The sequence below is a fragment of the Dermochelys coriacea genome, chromosome 9 (genome assembly GCF_009764565.3).
Source record: "Dermochelys coriacea isolate rDerCor1 chromosome 9, rDerCor1.pri.v4, whole genome shotgun sequence".
Classification (NCBI taxonomy): Eukaryota; Metazoa; Chordata; order Testudines; family Dermochelyidae; genus Dermochelys; species Dermochelys coriacea.
The window spans coordinates 54,376,960-54,395,560 of record NC_050076.1 but is presented as its reverse complement, the minus strand read 5'-3'; the positions used below and the strand labels follow the sequence as shown (position 1 = coordinate 54,395,560).

The 18,601-nt window shown below is 43.9% G+C and overlaps 1 protein-coding gene across 24 annotated transcripts in view; it reads left to right on the top strand.

Annotated features, from left to right (window-relative positions):
* The window catches only part of CEP63 (centrosomal protein 63), a 55,210-nt gene that overhangs the window by 9,604 nt on the left and 27,005 nt on the right, over positions 1 to 18,601 (top strand). For 7 of the 24 annotated variants that reach the window (XM_038415994.2, XM_038415993.2, XM_038416002.2 and 4 more), the window contains 7 exons: positions 2,655 to 2,724; positions 8,042 to 8,222; positions 10,326 to 10,421; positions 13,526 to 13,648; positions 14,727 to 14,840; positions 17,120 to 17,356; positions 17,673 to 17,818. In XM_038415994.2, coding sequence (XP_038271922.1) covers positions 2,681 to 2,724; positions 8,042 to 8,222; positions 10,326 to 10,421; positions 13,526 to 13,648; positions 14,727 to 14,840; positions 17,120 to 17,356; positions 17,673 to 17,818 — 941 coding nt within the window. In that variant the 5' untranslated portion in view covers positions 2,655 to 2,680. Of the gene's footprint in view, positions 1 to 1,459; positions 2,229 to 2,518; positions 2,725 to 8,022; positions 8,223 to 10,325; positions 10,422 to 13,525; positions 13,649 to 14,726; positions 14,841 to 17,119; positions 17,357 to 17,672; positions 17,819 to 18,601 lie in introns of those variants that run through there. The other 17 variants (XM_038415997.2, XM_038415995.2, XM_043492663.1 and 14 more) reach the window with 10 other exon arrangements.

Here is an 18,601-nt window from a genome sequence, read left to right as displayed (position 1 = left end):
ACATCCCAAAATGCCATTGGCCTTCTTGGCAACAAGGGCACACTGCTGACTCATATCCAGCTTCTCGTCCACTGTCACCCCTAGGTCCTTTTCCGCAGAACTGCTGCCGAGCCATTCGGTCCCTAGTCTGTAGCGGTGCATGAGATTTAACATCTTTAAAATAATGAGATTATGTAAAATAATAGATTTGGGGTTCTTTTTATTTGCTTTCTGCTTTTTGAGCCTTTAGGGTGCACTAGGGTCACACTTCGAAGCTCTCTCCACAGCCACAAGGGCTAAAAACTTTCTTTTCCTTTAAGAAAGAAGGCTGAAATCATCACATATCCACTTGACTCCAGGAGATGGGGCTTTAAGGAAAACAATAATTATCATGAGACTCCTGACAAAAATAATGAGTTGGCTACACTGCAGGTTGCTTCAGGAAAGTGTGAGTTGAGTCTTTTTGGTGGTACTGGTGGAAATGATGGCATGGTTGACCAAAGTAAGGTACTGCAAATGTAAATCAACAGTGCTTATTTTCATAGCTTAGAGACACCAGAAGAATGTTTTAAAAAATCATTGGTATAAGCAACATCAGTTTGTTTGTTTTTGTTTGTTTGTTTTTGCACAATGTTAAGAGATTGAGAAGTAGCAGTGCAGTCTGGAAGGGATATTAAGCCTCATGCTTGAGGGTTTAATCCAGTTTCTGTTGGTGTATGTATACACTATAGCTGCTACAGTGGCACAACTACCATGTTGCAGCTGTAGTGCAGTAGTGTAGACCTTCCTACATTGATGGAAGGGTTTTCCAACTCTCTGAGAGGCAGTAGCTAGGTTGACAGAAGACTCCTGTAACCCAGCTGCATCTACACAGAAAGCTAGGTTGACCTAGCAACAGTGTTCAGGATGTAAAACTTTTCACAGCTCTGAGTGATTTAGCTAGGTCCATGTCAGGGGTCTCAAACATGTGGCCCATGGGAGTTATTTCCTGTGGCCCGCCATAGGCGCTGACTCGGTGGGTGCTCCAGGGCTGGAGCACCCACAGGAAAAAATTAGTGGGTACTCTGCACCCACCGGCAGCCAAGCTCCCCTCCTCTACCCGCCCCATCTCCTCCTCCTCCTCCTCCTCCTCCTCCCCCCCCATGAGCGCGCCTTGTCCCCAATCCTCCGCCTACCTCCCAGTGCTTCCCACTTCCAAACATTTGTTTGCACGCTTGGGGGAGGGGGTTTCTCACGTGCTGCACATGCTCCCTGCCTACAAACTGCAGCTGGCTGCTGCCTGCCCCTTCAGCATTTTCATTCTTTTGTGTACATCAGTGGATCTCAAACTTTTTTACTGGTAACCCCTTTCACATCGCAAACCTGTGAGTGTGACCCCCCCCCCCAATAAATTAAACTCATTGTTTAATATATTTAACACCGTTATAAATGCTGGAGGCAAGTGAGGTTTGGGGTGGAGGTTGACAGATCGCGACCCTCCCATGTAATGAACTCGTGACCCGAACCCCAGGTTGAGAACCCCTGGTGTACATGAACTCAGAGGCTCGTCCCTCACAGGAACAGTTACAACAGAACATCGCCTTGTGGAAGCTAGTGTACTCTTTGCCTTTAACCCCAGCCCACGTGCTCAGAGCTGGGGAGTCTCAAGGACTGCATCCTTCACGTGTTGCCATATTTCTGGCCCCATAGCTCTAGACTACCTTTAAATCAACAGACAGGAGTCACAAGAGACTTGACCACCAGAGCCTTAGCTGAGACCAGCAAACTCATATCATGTAACATCAGTTTGGCTTTAAATCCTAGACTCAGGAGCTGAGAACCAAGTGTCTTGCTGAGGCTCTCCATTTTCCCTTTCAGATCAAATCCCTCCTGGTGCCTCCAAAGTAGCTGATGGGACAGGTGAACCATGATATGTTCAGCAGGATTCCACAAGTCTCACTTAGCTGTAATTGTTCATATTTTTTTTTTCCCATATTTGACTGTGCTTTTGTATTGTATGAAACAGGTTTCCGTGATGCGACCCTTGGGCCAATATACTAGTCCTCATGTGGCCCTCATGGTAACTTGAGTTTGAGACCCCTGGTTTATGTGTAGACCAGGTGTCAGACAGCAGGGTAAGACCTAATGTGGGGACAGGTTATCCCACATCTGCCTACTGTGGGGTTCTTATACCCTTCATCTGAAGTAGTGTTGGCTACTGTCAGAGACTGGACAGTAGACCGAATGGACCTTGGTGCTGATCCAGTCAGGTAATTCTTATGTCTTATCACTTCTCTGCACTTCTTCAATCCCTCAAAGTCCAGTATATCCTTACCAGTTGGATTAACCAGATCACTAATGTTCACATACTGAATATGTATTTCATCTCCACTGTTGAAGCATTGTATTCACTGGATCAGACTATTGTATCAGCCAGTCAATGGTGAGGAGTGAGAAGTAATTCTGACTCTTATTGTAATGAGGTTTGTTTTGCTGCTTTATCTGGCCCACATTTGGCTTGTAAGCTCATTGAAATAACTGTTCTCCCTGTTATTCCTATGCACACACTGTAAATTGTGTAATTCTTCACCTTCCCTGCCTCCTATACTTTTATCACATTCTCCAGTCAGCTGTGGAGGGACTACACTAGCTGATGAATTGCCATGGCATGATCTCTGCTTTGTTTGCTTTCTCAGCTGCCAAAGAGGACGGTGACTTGGTGATGGAGGCTTTGCTGGAGAGAATGCAAAGACAAGGGCACGGAGGGTATGTATACCACCATTTACAATGCTCTCTCAAACTCATGCGGCTTCATTTTTATATCGGTTCAAATCCTACAGTCCTTTGGTTTGCTTCTTAGTCAGACAAAATCTCCTTTGCTTATTGTAACAGCTAGGAACCACAGATAGGGACCGGGACCCATTATGCTAAGACAGGGATGGGCAAACTTTTTGGCCTGAGGGCCACATTGGGTTTCCAAAATTGTATGGCAGGCCGGTTAGGGGAGGCTGTGCCTCCCCAAATAGTCAGGCGTGGTCCATCCCCTGACCCCTATCTGACAGACCTCCCCCCCCCGCCCAGGACTCCTACCCCATCCAACCGCTCCTGTTCCCTGTCCCCTGATGGTGCCCCCAGGACTCCTGCCCCATCCACTACCCCCTGCTCCCTGACCACCTCTGGACCCCCTGCCCCGACTGCCTCCTGCCACCCCATCCAATCCCCCCTCTCCTTCCTGACTGTCCCCCGGAACCCTGCCTCCTTTCGACCCCCTTGTTTCCCGCCCTCTGACTGCCCTGACCCCTATCCACACCCCTGCCCCTTGACCACCCCCTCGAACTCCCATGCCCTCTATTCACGCCCCTCTGCCCCTTAGTGTGCTGCTTGGAGCACTGGTGGCTGGCGGCGCTACTGCCACGTGGCACAGTACATCGGGTCAGGCCCGGCTTTGCAGCTGCGCTGTTCCAGGAACTTGCAGCCCTGCCGCCCAGAGCATTGCACCGGCAGCGCAGTGAGCTGAGGCTGCGGGGGAGGGGCCAGGAGCTAAGGGGCCGGGCATGAATTTGCCCACCTCTGTGCTAGGAGCTGTAAAGGGTGTTATGTTTGAGTAAGGTCTTCAGGATTTGGCCAGTAGGATCTGATCGTGTAACATTAACTTCAATTGGAGCAAGATCAGGGCCATAGTGAATTGCTTTTCCAAATAGTTCCTGGCTACAAGTCTTTGTTGTTTTAATAGCTGGCATTGCTGTACTATTATCTTTTTTTGCAAAATCTGTTATATTTTTCAGCCTTTTTACAAGTTATTCTACTGCTAAGTGCAGTTATGGTCATAAAAGTGAAAAAGCAAAAATGGCACCACCTTACTCTGTGGATCTATTCCAATCTGCTTACTTTACTGTCAGAAATACGGCTAGCACTGCATGTAGCTATAGGAGAGTGAGCTGGATTCTCTCCTGGCCCGCACAACATCAACAGATCTTGATTAAGTTCCAGTTGCAGAATCTTGCTGCAACCAGGATTAAAAACATCCTGACTTGTAGAATTTAAGATCAGAAGGGACCATTGTGATCATCTAGTCTGATCACCTGCATGTTGACCTCCTGCAGAACCTCACCGACTTCAGATCCTAGGTTGAGTCAGTAGTGCTAGCAGTTGAACAAGCATCTTTTTTTCTTGTCAATTGAGCAAATAGGACATGAAAGTAATTGTTCCATTTCTCTCAATGGCATACCACTTTTATATTTTTTTTCCAGAATTTGCCCCAACTCTGAAGATGGCAAAGACTATCTCTTTGCCAAGTAATGGTTTCAAAACTTGGATATGAATTGTACAACTACTGTCACTGAGTGGGAAATGTTCTTTAGGACCATAATTACTGCTTAATGTTTGGTCAACTCACAGGACAGGGTGAACTTCAAACTGAACTGTGAGGCTGGCTCCTTTAAGAACGATTGGCCTTCCCTATAGGAAAGCTGTCAAGTTTTGAAGTGTATGGATACTCCAAGGAGACAGAGGAATTTCAATCCCTTGACCTATTGATTTCCATTTCTTTTCAGTCCTTCCTATTTGACAAGCAAATTAAAGGGGTAAAGATCAGTATGGAGTTCACTTCTCTCTTGGGCTTCATCTTGCAAGATTTAATATTGTCCCAAGCTTAGCAGCTTGTAAGGTTTCAGAGAAGTTAGTTGATTTGGGTTCAGTGATTACTGCACCAAAGTGGAAATTTCAGCATGTCTAGGGAACAAACTCTCGCCAGTAGATTGGAGATGTTTTGTTCTTAATTATGGTGGTGTTATCCACCCTGCTTCACTTAGGTGTTAGTCAGCATTTATGTGATAATCCTCTATTTTCAGGAGTTGATAAGTTGGCTGTAAGATTTCTCTGATGATTGGAACTTGGTTCAAAAAAATTTCTGCTTGGGGACTGTAATAGTTTCAGGCTGTTTCTCGAGGATCCCGTGGGACCGTTGTACCCCTTAACTCTCCAGCCTGGACTGTCTCACTCAATGCTATGCTAGTGACAAGCAGCTAGTCCCTACAGGTGCTATGATCACTCAGCTGTCTGCATGTGGAGACTCACACCCAGCTAAATTGCATGAATGCTCTCCCAGCCACTCATGAATCATACACAGAGAGGCACCAGCCAAGCACCCCAGCTCCCATCCTTGCACCCCAGAAATATACCATCTTACAGTGCTCAAGACTCTCCTGGACGGTGCAAACTCATTAATTAATTCGCCATTCCTGCAAAGGGTAGTAGATGTGCAACAGCCATTGCTAACCTGAGCTGAGATGCCCCAAGCACTTCAACTGAAAACACACTGTTTTAGATAAAATATAAAGCAGATTTATGAACTACAGGAAAATAGATTGTAAGTGGTTATAAGTAGCAGGCATAGAGACCAAAGTTGGTTACATAAGAAATAAAAATAAGTTAGCAGTCTAAATTCTATACACTGAGCAAGATTTGAATCAAGCAGTTTCTCATTCCACTAGATGTTCTAGGCAGTTTACAGCTCTTAATACACAGTGTGAATTCCCTTCCTAGCCTGGGACCAGTCTCCCCAGTTCAAAATCTTTGTCTTCCAGACAATCTTCCAAGTATTGAAATGGGGGAGGAGAGAGGCCAGGTGATGTCATTGTCCCTCCTTTTTATACTTTCTTCCAGCTGCTAGAAAGATCCTTGAAGTGACATGGGGGTTAGGCAGCCCTCATTGCATAGGTGCCCTCTCTGAGAAGTCTTTGGGCCATCAACACCTGTCTGGCCAGTGATAGCTGCTTCTTTGTTGACGGGTTTCAGAGTAGCAGCCGTGTTAGTCTGTATTCACAAAAAGAAAAGGAGTACTTGTGGCACCTTAGAGACTAACAAATTTATTTGAGCATAAGCTTTCGTGAGCTACATGTGAGGATTCCGATGAAGTGAGCTGTAGCTCACGAAAGCTTATGCTCAAATAAATTTGTTAGTCTCTAAGGTGCCACAAATACTCCTTTTCTTTTTGCTTCTTTGTTGCCATTGAAGGGCTGGCTGTGGGTGTCTTCCAACCTCACGTGTTTCAGTAAATCACACATAGCATAACTTCAGATACAATGATAGTTCATACAATTCAACAGAACATTAATGTTCAACAGATCAAGACTTCTTAAATGATACCTCACAAGGCACTTTCCACAAAACATATCAAACATCACACTGGTGAATATGGGTGCTATTTTGGCATAGTGTGTCATAGGAACAAAATCGTGTTTTGTTTTTAAATTACAAAATATGAAAATCCCATTCAGTTAACTGCATTACCCAAGTGTCAAAACACAGAGGTTAGTACAGTAACTCCTCGTATAACGTGTAGTTATGTTCCTGAAAAATGCTACTTTAAGCAAAACAATGTGAAGCGAATACAATTTCCCTATAAGAATTAATGTAAATGGGGGGCGGGGAGGGGTTAGGTTCCAGGAAAATTTTTTTGCCAGACAAAAGACTGTGTGTGTGTATATATGCGCGCGCACACACACAGTGTAAGTTTTAAACAAACAATTTAATACTGTACACAGCAATGGCGATTGTGAAGCTTTGTTGAGGTGATAAAGTCAGAGGGTGAGATATTTCCCAGGGAATGCCTGACTGCTAAATGATAAACTAGCAGTCAGCTGAACCCTCAAGGGTTAACATGTTGTTAATGTAGCCTCACACTCTACAAGGCGGAACGAATGGAGGGAGGGGAGACAGCATGGCAGAGAGAGACAGAGACACACCACGTGTGTGAGAGAAGATGCACATTGCCCCTTTAAGTACGCTGACCCCACCCTAAGTACATTGCCTTTTTAAGTAGGTCAGCAAGTTGAGACAATAGCTGCTGCCAGCAAGCTCCCTCCGTCCTGAGCCCTGTTGTGTCTCGCCCCTGCTCTATGGAATTGGGGTAGAGGAGCGGAGGGGAGGTGAACACCTTCACATTAGCATCCCTTTCCTCCCCTGCCGCCCCCTTGCACAGCAAGCAAGAAGCTCCCGGGAGCAGCTCCAAGGCAGAGGGCAGGAGCAGCACACAAAAGTGTGGGGGAGCGACAGCTGAACTGCCGGCAATTGATAGCCTGCTGGATGGCTGCTCTACAGGGAACTTAGGGGAGTAGGGTGCTGATGGGGAGGCTGCTGGTCCACCTTGGTTCCAAGCCCCCACCAGCTAACTCCAATGGGCTGCTCTTTCTGCAAGCAGTGGACAAAGCAGGCGGCTGCCAAATAACGTTATTAGGGAGCATTGCACAACTTTAAACGAGCATGTTCTCTAATTGATTAGCAACGAAACAATGTTAACCAGGATGACTTTAAGTGAGGAGTTACTGTATTTATAGATGCTTTTTGTGCTCCTGTGATTAAATAAAGAGAGGTTTTGCCTTTAATTTAAATTGTATAGGCCATTTGTCCTGGCTGAGAGTTTCAAAAGTGCTCAGTATTGGCCTAATTCTGCTCCCATTGAAGTCTGTGGTAAAACTTCACAGAAATCTTTGACTTCAATGGATCAAAGTTAGGTCATGCTAAGCGCTTTTGAAAATTCTACCCCTTGGCTAGTGTCTTGACCTGAAGAGATGGGGGGGGGGGAATAAATAAGTAATTTTGTTTAGAAGTTCAGAGTACTACATGTGCGTTTATTTTAGGATCCTTAGCTAATGCAAATCAGTGTGTCCACTGGCTTCAGTTAGAGCTATGGCTGATTTATACCAGCTAGGGTTCTGGCCTCTAATGTTTGATTGTTCTTTTTAGTTTAGTACACAAACAAAGCATACGTCAACATGGTAGTTCTAGCATGTAGGTGAGGAACCCCCTGTGATTCTGAGCTATACTAGACTGCCTGTTTAGCTGCCACAATGTTAAATAATTCTCTACTTATGGCTTTCCTTGATGAGGAGAATGTTACACATTTTAATATATTGCCATATTTACTGTGCCTACCCCTGCTCCCACTGTAGTCAAGGAGTTCAGTTAGTCTGTTTTGGTGGAGGGGGATGTATAAGAGTGGAGGGAAGAAGTACTCTTGTTGAGCTAGGTTCAGTAGCTCTTTTGTCTACTGTGCGGTTTTAGCAAGCTGTCTTCCTGCCAGCAGAGGGTTCTTAACGTCCTGCGAGGCAGAGCTTCAGGAGCTGATGAAGCAGATCGATATCATGGTGGCTCATAAGAAGTCTGAATGGGAAGGGCAGACCCAGGCTCTGGAGACCTGCTTGGAGATCCGAGATCAGGAGCTTTCCTCTGTCAGGACTCTGTTGGATGAGAAACACAAGGAGGTACAGCCCCAGGCTCACTCTATCTAACATTCAGTGATATTCCTGTGCACGTTGTCCTTCAATATAGAATATACAAGAGCCAGCATAAGTTTTCATAATGTTCATTGTCTCTGCACAAAAATGTATTCACCTCAGTCACTGTTTTGTCAGAAGCATCTTGTTTTTTGTTGGTGTTTTATTAATTAAAGCTCAGAGATTAAGTGGTGAAGACTTCAATGAAAAAATGTAAATGTGTAACATGTCAGGTCTGTTAACCCTGTGTCAGGGAAAGCAGGAACCTGCTTCACAACTGCAGACTGCCTGTCTTTGGCAAAGGAATGAGTTGCCTAACTCCCAGTGTTATTCAATGGAAACTTGGTGCCGAACCTCCTGTTTCAAGAAACCAGCCTGGACTCTCAGTGCCCTTGGTGAGATCCTAGAAGCACTTGATCTGGTCACAGAAGTCATAAGCAAACTGAATACTTCCAATCACAAGGGTAATGAGAAAGCTAGTTGCTAAACTGCACCAAGTGATGATCAAATGTTTCCAAATTGATTTGTTTTTTGAGGGCTGTGGCATTGGTTTTGTGGGGTTTCAAAAGTATATGTAACAAATTCCTGTGTCAGTACTGTACAGATAGATCAAGTAGCAAAGCTTCTGTGGTCTGTGTTTATGATATTAAACTTAACTCATTTTACAAGGAGCAATGTTGCACCTTCTCTTGAGTGCTAGGAGATCAAGAGGACTGTGGTGGGCTGTGGGACTGTCTCTGATCTTTAGCTGTACTTCATTTATTTTAAAATCTTGCCTCCCATTGTACAGCTTCTTTGTCCTGTTTGTTCCTTGTCAGCACATTGCCCTCCTCATAAGTAGCGTGTTAGCTGCACGCCAAGGATGTAGGGAAGGCATTCAAGTTTTAACACGTTGGGACTGGAATTTGCACCTTTATCACAAAACTTGTTTGTGACTGAGTATATAAATTGTGTTTTGGGTGCCTTTGTCACCCTGGAATTAGAGGTATTTCTATGGTCCCTAAACTATACGTAAGTATGTACTTAACTACTAGTAGATCTGGTGTAGAATCTAGGTTAACAAGACAATGAGCAGGAGAAAAAGAGATTCAGGTAGCTTATATTGGTAATGTGCTGGGAATTTATTTTTTAGTGCCCTACTCTTCTCTAGATATTAATGATTGACAGGATAAGTATTAGGATTAGCATGTCCAGAATACAGTTGTTTTGTATCGGGCTACTAGTATTCACAACCAATTTGAATGAAGTTTCTTTGTATGGGTCATGATCACACTTTTACCAGTTTTATTTCACTGAAAACTTTTGAGAAATTCCCTATCACCAGGGACAAACTATACATTTCTTATGCTGAGATGTGTTATATATATTGCCCAAATCTTTTTTGTTGTTGCTTTTCAGACATACAATTAGACAGGTCTCTGCCCTGGAGTTCCGAGAAGGGGAAAGGATGTGAGGAAGAAGGAAAATGAGTTTTTAAAAAAAAAAAGCCTTTAAAGGAGGAATAATCTCCCATTCGCCTGTTTCGAAGCCTATTTTCTTTTATTTCTCTCTTCTCCCCTCCCTGCATATAGAATTTGAAGAATTTTCTTCTTATTCCCCGCAGATGAATCAGCGGAGGTGGCTATCTTTGTTGCTGACAAATAGCTTGAAATGATAATCCGCATTTCTGATCAAAGTCACATCTGTGCCCCCCCTCCCCCTCCCTTTTGGCGTAAACTGAGTTTGGCAAATTTCAGCCCCAAAGATGCAAATTTTAGAAAACTGATTGGCTAAAAACAAGGGGTTGAAATGAAAGCAATTCTGCAAATGTAGGTCAAATCTAGCAAAGAGTTAAGCCCACACTTAAACTGATGCTTGGTGAGTAACCCCATTGAAACCAGTAGGACAATAGTATTTCTTGTACCAGAACCTTTGCTGTAACAGTTGCTACCACTTATACTATAATGTGTGTTTATGTATGTAATATATACTACAAAATTAAAATACAGTAATCCTTCAATTTCCACATCTACTTGTGAGACAGCCCGCTGTGTTGGAGTCTGCTGCTTCTGTGCTGATAATCACTATGCTGTGTTTCAACTGTTTCTTTAGGTTGGTAGGTTGCGGCAGCAGTTAGAACACACTGAGCAAGTCCAACAAGGCACGGTTGTGGAGTATGAACAGCAGCTGAAGAAGTTTCAAGAAGAGGTGGGTTTCAGAAAGATGAGATTTGGTGTTGAAACTCCAGTCTATGCCTTGTTGTCTAACAGATTAAATGTTTCATTTCATCACTGTCCTTTGAATGCTGTGATTTTCTTAATCCTCCCTTCCCCACTGTGTGCCAAAACAAGAGGATTGATTAGCAACAAAATAATATTTTACATTTATATAGCACTCTTCATCTCATTCCAAAGATTACTGTGGAAGTGGAAATACTTGCTATAAACTGAAGTCGGGTCCACACTTTAAAGTTAAGTCGACCCAGCTATGTCGCATAGGGGTGTGGAAAAATCCGCATCTCTGAGCAGCGTAGTTAAACCAACCTAACCCCTGCCATAGACAGTGATCAGCTGACGGAAGAATTCTTCCATCGCCCTAACTGTTGCCTCTTGGCAAGATGAATTAACTATGGCGATGGGAGAATCCCTCCCGTCGTTGTAGTGAGTGGCTACACTGAAGCACTATAGCTACGCAGCTGTAATGTTTCAAGCATAGACTAGCCCTTATTGTGGCTACTTTCAGGTGTGTTAAAAAGTGGCAGAAGTTTATAGCCAAGGTTTCCTGTCTTCTCTCACCCCAGACACCCCTATGCTTGTGCTTATGTTGCTATGTGTACAAGCAGTTGCTCTCCCAGCATAGCATGAAATTTAAAGAAAGCACAGCTCTGCAGCTGGCCTTTTTCATGTGAAATAAACATGAGATGATGACTTTTCCTGCAGCAGATATATACCTCCCTCTGGAAGTACAGTCACGGTGGCTGGGAGAGAAAGTGACAACCATCCACCATGTGGTATACTGACTCCACCAGTGCATGGGCATGTGTCAGGGGATTTGTATTGGGCCAAGGATACCAACCTCCTGAAAATTGCTATGGAGTCTGTCATGTCCTTGTAGAGCAGAAATACTCTGTGTTTTACGGTCTCCTACAAAATTCCTGTATCTCCTTATTTTAGGATTTTATCCTGCCACCCATTATGGTAGTCTGTGAGCAGCTGCCACCCATTATGGTAGTCTGTGAGCACCTGCCATGTAAAATGGGTTCAATTTGGTAGTGATAGAATATCATTATTCTGGTGGCTTTTCAGAGGCTAGTGTGAAGTCTGTTGATCTCAGTCCTTTTACCAGTGAATGGGTATCCACGTTCCAGAGACCAGCATGCCTGTTGATATTCTTGTTGATATCTCAGGGGAAATTCTAGCTATTGAATCAGCATAGAATCTGACCCTCAAGGCCAGGGCTGAAGGAGATTGGCAGAATGGGGTGGAGGGGGGGTTTACTACTGGTTCTGCCTGTATTCTTGTTCTTTGAAGGTGACTCCATTCTCCCAGGCATGACAATATCATTAAATTTACTTGACAAAGACTTAAAAAGAGTTCCACAATCTTCATTCCACAAAGGATGTCCTGCCCACTGCAATATAACAGATGTTGAGATTTTCTGCGGGTGGGCTGACAGTATTTCATGTAAATGCCTTAATGATTACTTCTGTTTCCATTGGCTTGTCAGTAGTGTGGAGCTAAATGCCAGGAGAGGTTAGCAGTGCATTGACCTCTTATCTCTGGAGGATTGGGCTCAATTCCTGCTTACTGTAGGTCATAAGTATAATTAATTTGGTAGTCTCAATTTAGTGTGCAGAAGACTTCTTTCCTCATTTAAAAACTCCTTACATTTCAGCATGATGAACAGTCTTTGTTCAGGAAATGTCCCCACTGGAATAGTAGAGATGCTGCTAGGCCAGACTGAAGTGCATTAACAGATCTGTCTTAAAGCTCAGGACTGGAATCACAACTGTGGTTGGGTCAAGACTGAGGTGCATTAGTATTGAATTCAAAAAGGGATAATGTGGTGGGGGTTAGAGCAGGAGACTGAGGAATCCTGGGGTCTAATCCCCAAACTGCTTGCTTTGTGTCTGTAGGAAAGCCTCACAACCTCTCCCTGCCCCAAGTCCCCCATCATTATAAATGTGATAGTTGATACTATATATTCTATAAATAACAGAGATGTTGCAAGGCTAAATCTATATTTGTAAAGCTCTCTGGCTCCCACTCAGCAAAGCGCATAAGTATGTGCTTAATTTTAAACGTGCGTGTAAGTCCATCCCTGTTCAGCAAAGCATTTAAGCACTTCGCTGAATCAGGAGATCCTCTTCTGAAAGGAAGCATGGCTTTGTGGGTAAAGCACAGGACTGGGAATTGAGATTTAGGTTCACTTCCTGGCTCTGTTCATGTGTTTCTTTTATAACCATGGGCAAGTGACGAACCCACTCTGTGCTCATTTTATCCATCTGTAAAATGGAGATATTTCCCCAATTCACAGGATGTTAAGAGCTTTATTTTGTCAGTGTTTGTAAAGAAATTAGATAATCAGGTGGGAAATGCTCTGTTTAAATTCAAAATATTTGATCAAAGATGCTATTTAAATGCAAAGTATTTATGATTCAAGTTTTTTAATAAAATTAGAATTCTAGCAGTAGATATAGGTGACATTCTTTCTTATCTTTCTCCAGTCAGTGGGGAAATTTATGACCTAGCTAAGCAACCAATATGACAAGATGAGTGGCTGTTATATCGCATACACTGGAATTTCATGAATGTCTTTCACCTATATCCTTGATAGGTTCATAGTCAAGCCTCACAGCGTTCTGTTTTTCTTTGGGTGCTGTCACTCCATGTTTCTGTAACCCATATCTGCTCAGCAAGGTGCTTTGTCTCCCTCTAGTGCTGGCTGGGCCACAGACAGAAGTTTATGAGCCTGGTACAGCCTTGGCTGACAGAGCTGGGTATTATGTATTTTAGCTCAGGCAGTAGGGGCTCCTGCCTTAAGTCCATAAGACCCAGGTTCAATTTCTGCTACTGCTGATCCACCCAGCAGCAAACCACCGTGGCACAATCCAGTATATTTTGATACATTATGGAGTACATACAGTACTTTTTGTTTATTATACAGGTAGAAATCTTCTGCCAGCTGGATGGTCTTGGTTTGAGGGAGTATCTCTCTATAAAATTACTTTCTCTTCCTTCAGAATGCTTCATTAATTTAATGCACTGTGACCTTGACCAGCATTATCAAAAATTGCATTGACTTCCTTGCAGCTAGGCAGGCTGAAGAGGAGCTATGAGAAGCTGCAGAAGAAACAACTGAAAGAAGCAAGGGAGGGTCCCAAGAGCCACGGGGACGACCAGTCCGAAGTGAGCAGATTGACTAAGAAGATAGAGGTGTGTGGATAATAGCAGCCATGGCCATTGTTCATACAAACCAAACTGACTGTTTCAGGTTCAGTAGCAACTCTGAATGTTTAATAAGCAAGTGGATTGTGAGTGCAAATACTCAGTCGACTCACCCCTGCATTCACTGTCCTTGTGCTCTTGTGTAGCAAAGGCCATTTCTGCACTGGTCCTCTCCATGATGCTGCCCAATTTAATTGGGATCGCATGTGAGCTCATGAACATTTTGTCCACCAGGATTTTATAAAAGAGCGGGGCAAGCTGTCACAGGTTGTGTGTGTGTGTGTGTGTGTGTGTGTGTGTGTGTGTGTGGAGAGTAGGGGAGAACTGTTTGAAAATGTAAAAAGAAACATATGATTACCGCACCTAGCACAATGGTGCCCAATCTCTTTTGGGGCCCGCTGCTATTTTGATACAGTTAATAAATGATATTGTTATCATGGATTAAATCAAAGGTGAGTGGATGTTTTAAGGACAAGACAGTATGTAAAGGTAGAAAATTCAAGCACGATGGGGTTGTTACCATAGGGTTTGGAGGAAATTCTCTGCATGAGTGTTTTCCAAGTCGAGCTTGTCTTTAATCTTACTACCATGATGAGACCAGCCATATTCTCTCATCTTTGATAGCACCACTTAGAAGTTGGTAATGAATCTCCCCAAAACACTTCTATGAGGCAGTGTCTGATTTCTGGGTTAAGAATTATTGTTACTTCATACTTGCAAACTTAATGAATTCAGTAGCAACCTTTTGTTGTAAAGTTACATGGAAGTAGAATTGTTAATGCTCTGACACCAAATCTGTAGAGCTGGTCATGAATCAGCATCTGTAAGTAGCAGTAATTGACATGAAGGTTTTAACTCGGAGGGAGCAATGCCACAGCACAGTGTGAGGGTTTTTTTTTTAATGCCGAGTCAGTGCATTAAATGACTGCTTAAGGGTTTCCCTGCTGTGGAGGAAGGCTCACAAGTAGACAGTGGCAGGAGAGAGAATGTTAGTTAGAGTTGGGAGGGGATGATCTTGACAACCAAATAGGTGGTAAACTCCAGGTCATCCCAATCATCCTTGCAGGAATTCCGTCAGAAATCTCTAGACTGGGAGAAGCAGCGGTTGCTTTACCAGCAGCAGGTGGCGTCACTGGAGGCCCAGAGGAAGGCTTTGACTGAGCAGTCTGAGCTCATTCAGGTACAATTAATGTGCAATGAAAGTTGTTTGTTTGCAGTGACGAGCTAACGAAATCCCTCAAGTGTGAATCCACTTCAGATCGCACCTGAAATGACTTTATCCGTCCTAATGGAGTGAACTCATCTATACAGTACAAGCAGTGAAAGATCTGAAGTCTGTTAATGGAGTCTGGCTAAACCTTCCCCATGGCTCCCATACACTCAATCTCACTCATAAATATTAGCAGGGGGAAGATAGTAAGATGATGGTTTCTGGGAGTGGGGGGGGAGATTACAGGTCATGACACTTTAAAATAACTTTTGTCATGTCATGTTCAAAGCTATGTACCTGCCAATCCTCAGCTGTGTAGCTGCAGCTATACAGAAGTTGCTCTTTGAAAATAGTCTTGTCGTACGAAAGGCACTTGCCACATGGTAGCAAAGTAACAGCAGTTTCTAGCTCTGTTTTTGAGGCTCTTAAAACAGGAGCAGAATGGTGCTGTTGTTCCTGAAAAGTTAATCCATTCCCGGAGCTAGTGCTGCTGCCGCAGTCTGATGAGCTGACCCAAACCCCAGCTGTGAAGAAGCTTACACTGACACAATCAAAGCAAATGCTGATAAGAAGCTCTTGTTGGGAGCTTTTCACTTAATGGGCACCTGAATTGCTGCTGAGTGGAAGCTCTGGCAAGGAGGAATTTTGCAGTTTGCGTTGACAGGATTGGAGCTGGCACTGATGGCGCTTTATGAGGGGCCAACACTAGCAGATCCGTAAATGCCAAGTGGGCCTTTGAGCAGAAGGTCTCGTTGCTGCTGTCTTTGTCCTTGATATTTCAGTCTTCCAAGGAGAGACATGTCCTTGGAGCACTGGCCAGTGTGTTAGATCACAGTGTAGCAGAAAAATGGGACATTTACGTTGCGATTTCCAGAGCAGTCTCGGGGACTTAAACTCACATTTGCCATTAAAGGTGATGAAAGCCTAAATCCTCAAGACTGCGTTGGAAATCTCTCTAAAAAAAATAAAACCTGTCACAAACGCATCCTGACGGCATTTTCTGTTTTTGTTTTTTTCTGACACGGTTGGATGAGATCTGCAGACCCCATGCACACTCTTGCCCCCACCCAACCCATTACTCAGGGGTGCCATTTTTCCAGTTAAGGATTACTGGATTCCCTTTTGTCACTGTAACTGTGCAGGTTACTCTGGAGGAGACGTTGGCTTTCTCTTGCCCAGTGAGGAGTGCCTTCCCTCCATCCCTGCCAGCCTAATAAACTAAAGGCCGGCAACTAAAACTGGGTCTCCTACATGGCACCATAGGAAATTATGGATAGGCCTTTCCTTTGTGGGTCTTAACTTTTACTTTCAGGCTTTCCCTTATTGCAGAAACTGTCCATGCATTCAGCCAGTCTGGCATGTTGGTTTCTTGGGCTATCTCGGGCAACCACATGTTTTTACTTTCATAGCCATTGCTCCTTGTGATCCAGGTTTGTGTATTGATTGCTAGGGTAATGACAACACTGCGTATATTGGGCACTACATAAAAAAGGTGTTCAGAAAGTGAATGTTCTTAGAGGCATATGATGTTACTCATTTGTTAAATTATGTCAGTCTGTAAATAATAATAAATAGGGAAGGTATTGTTTGCCAGTGATATGTTTAATGTAAGTATTCTATTCTATTCCTTTCCTTTCTCTAATTTACTTTTAAAACAATAAAACCTTAAAATCTCAAGAAAGTGAGTGTTCTAGCAAGCTTGTAGTACTGGAGAATCACTGCATGAACCAGAACATGACTGGCTGTTGCCGTTACTCCAGTTTCTAATTTCTATTTGATTCCTTTTCCATCTGTCAGGAGTTAATCCTACATGGAGACACGGAGCAACAGATTTGCCTGGCTTTCTAGCTCATATATGGTATTTCCAAATCTGCTTCCACTTTGTCCTCTGGCTAGATCTAACCCCTGGGTTGATGGACAGGGAATTTAGGCCGCTTTACTGTTTGTTCAATCTGTTTGGCAGTGTGGGTTGTCTGCTTCAGAGTTTCTCTTTCTTTAGATGCCCTCAGAACCTCTTTTGGAATCATAAGGATCCCATCAATTCCTTTCTTCTCCCTACCTCAAAGCCCTCACCTATGTACAATCCTGACACAGCACCTCCTGTTGTTCCCTGAAGGGCAGCACTGCTTTCAGAGAAAATGGCGTGTTGCATTGAGAAGTATCGGTGTGGAGTCTTCATGAAGCTTTGAATCTGTTTGTTTCCACCTCTTTGTGTAATTTAGCTATAACACAGCAACAACCTCTGTCAGCAGACTCAGCTCACCAATCGGAAGCAGGTGCTGGAATCTGTGCAACTGGCCAGCCAATCGGAAATCCAGCATTTAACCAGCAAGCTGGAGCGAGCCAATGATACCATCTGTGCTAATGAGCTGGAGGTGGAGAGGCTTAACATGAGAGTGGATGACTTGACTGGAGCCAATCAGAAGATTCTGGAGGATCACCAAAGAGTCCAAGAGGAGCTGGGGCATTCTAAGAAAATGCTGGAGGTTTGTGAGAAGTAGCAGTGAGAGCTGTCCAGGGAGGGTGCTGGGGGTAGTTCAGTGCATTCCCTTACCATCTCAAGATGAGATTATCACCTGGGAGGTACAGTCACCCTGGAAATTCCCCCACCCTTCCATCAGTGCCTTTGTATAAGGCTCCAGGCTGGCCACGAGGCCAGGTTTGTACCCATGTGGCATTGTGAGCTCATTACCCATCTAATGCTTCTTTTGTCATCTGAAAATACAATTCATTTCCAGACCAGCTATACTAAACTGATTCTGTCCATTCCTACAACAGTAACTTCCATTTCCTTTCTTGTAGGTATTACAAGAGGAGAAGTTTGAGCTGAGAGTCACTCTGCAGTCCCAGGAGGATTTCATTAAGAGCTCAAAGATGCATCAGGAACAGTTACAGAAGGAGCTGGCCAGCATAACTGAAACCCTGCATAGCAAGGAACTCCTTATCAGGTCTGATCCTTGGCATCTAAATGTGGTTGGCCATCACCCCATTAAATGTAGATCTGTGACCTTAAGTGATTCTTTGATCCTGTGGAGCCCTTTCTGTATGCTTGGAGTCTGAGTTCATGGCTGTTTGTATGCTGTAGGAGGACATTGTAAGGTAAAGGTGCCTGTTCTTCATTTGCTTCAAAAGCAGTCGGCATCCGAACAGTGAAGAAGTATTGTAAATACAGAGGGGTTCAGCCTTGCCTTTCTGGTAAGTTTCCTGAGTCAGTGCATTGTGTTTGATTCCCTTTTCGTGCATTTCAGGTGGGTAGTGGAGAGAGAAAACATTCTTTGGCTACTAAATGTGCTCATTAAAGTTGGTGCAAAGGTCCCATTAACTTTAAGGGCATGGGATCAAGGCTTCAGCAAGTGATAATGATTGTGGCAAAGGCATCAGCACCTTTCTGCCTTGATACTGGTGGAGAGAGACACTGAAGTATACACAGGAGACCTAGCAGCTATGCCTTTCCCTGCAGCAGGGATTACTGAGCATCTGCCAGTGGGATTGAAATTGCAACACAATCAGTTGTGTTGGTTTTTTACTAATTTGGTGACGGCCTGTTATAATCTGACTGAATTCAAACATGGGCCTGTCATCAGGATGAGACACTTGGGGCATCCAGAATGTCCACAGATGCCACATTATAGCATTACATTTTGGTGGATTTTGTAGAGCTAGAGTAGAGACGAGAGGGTGAGGTAATGTCTTTTATTGGCCTTTACTGCCTTCTGTTGTCAGAAAATAGA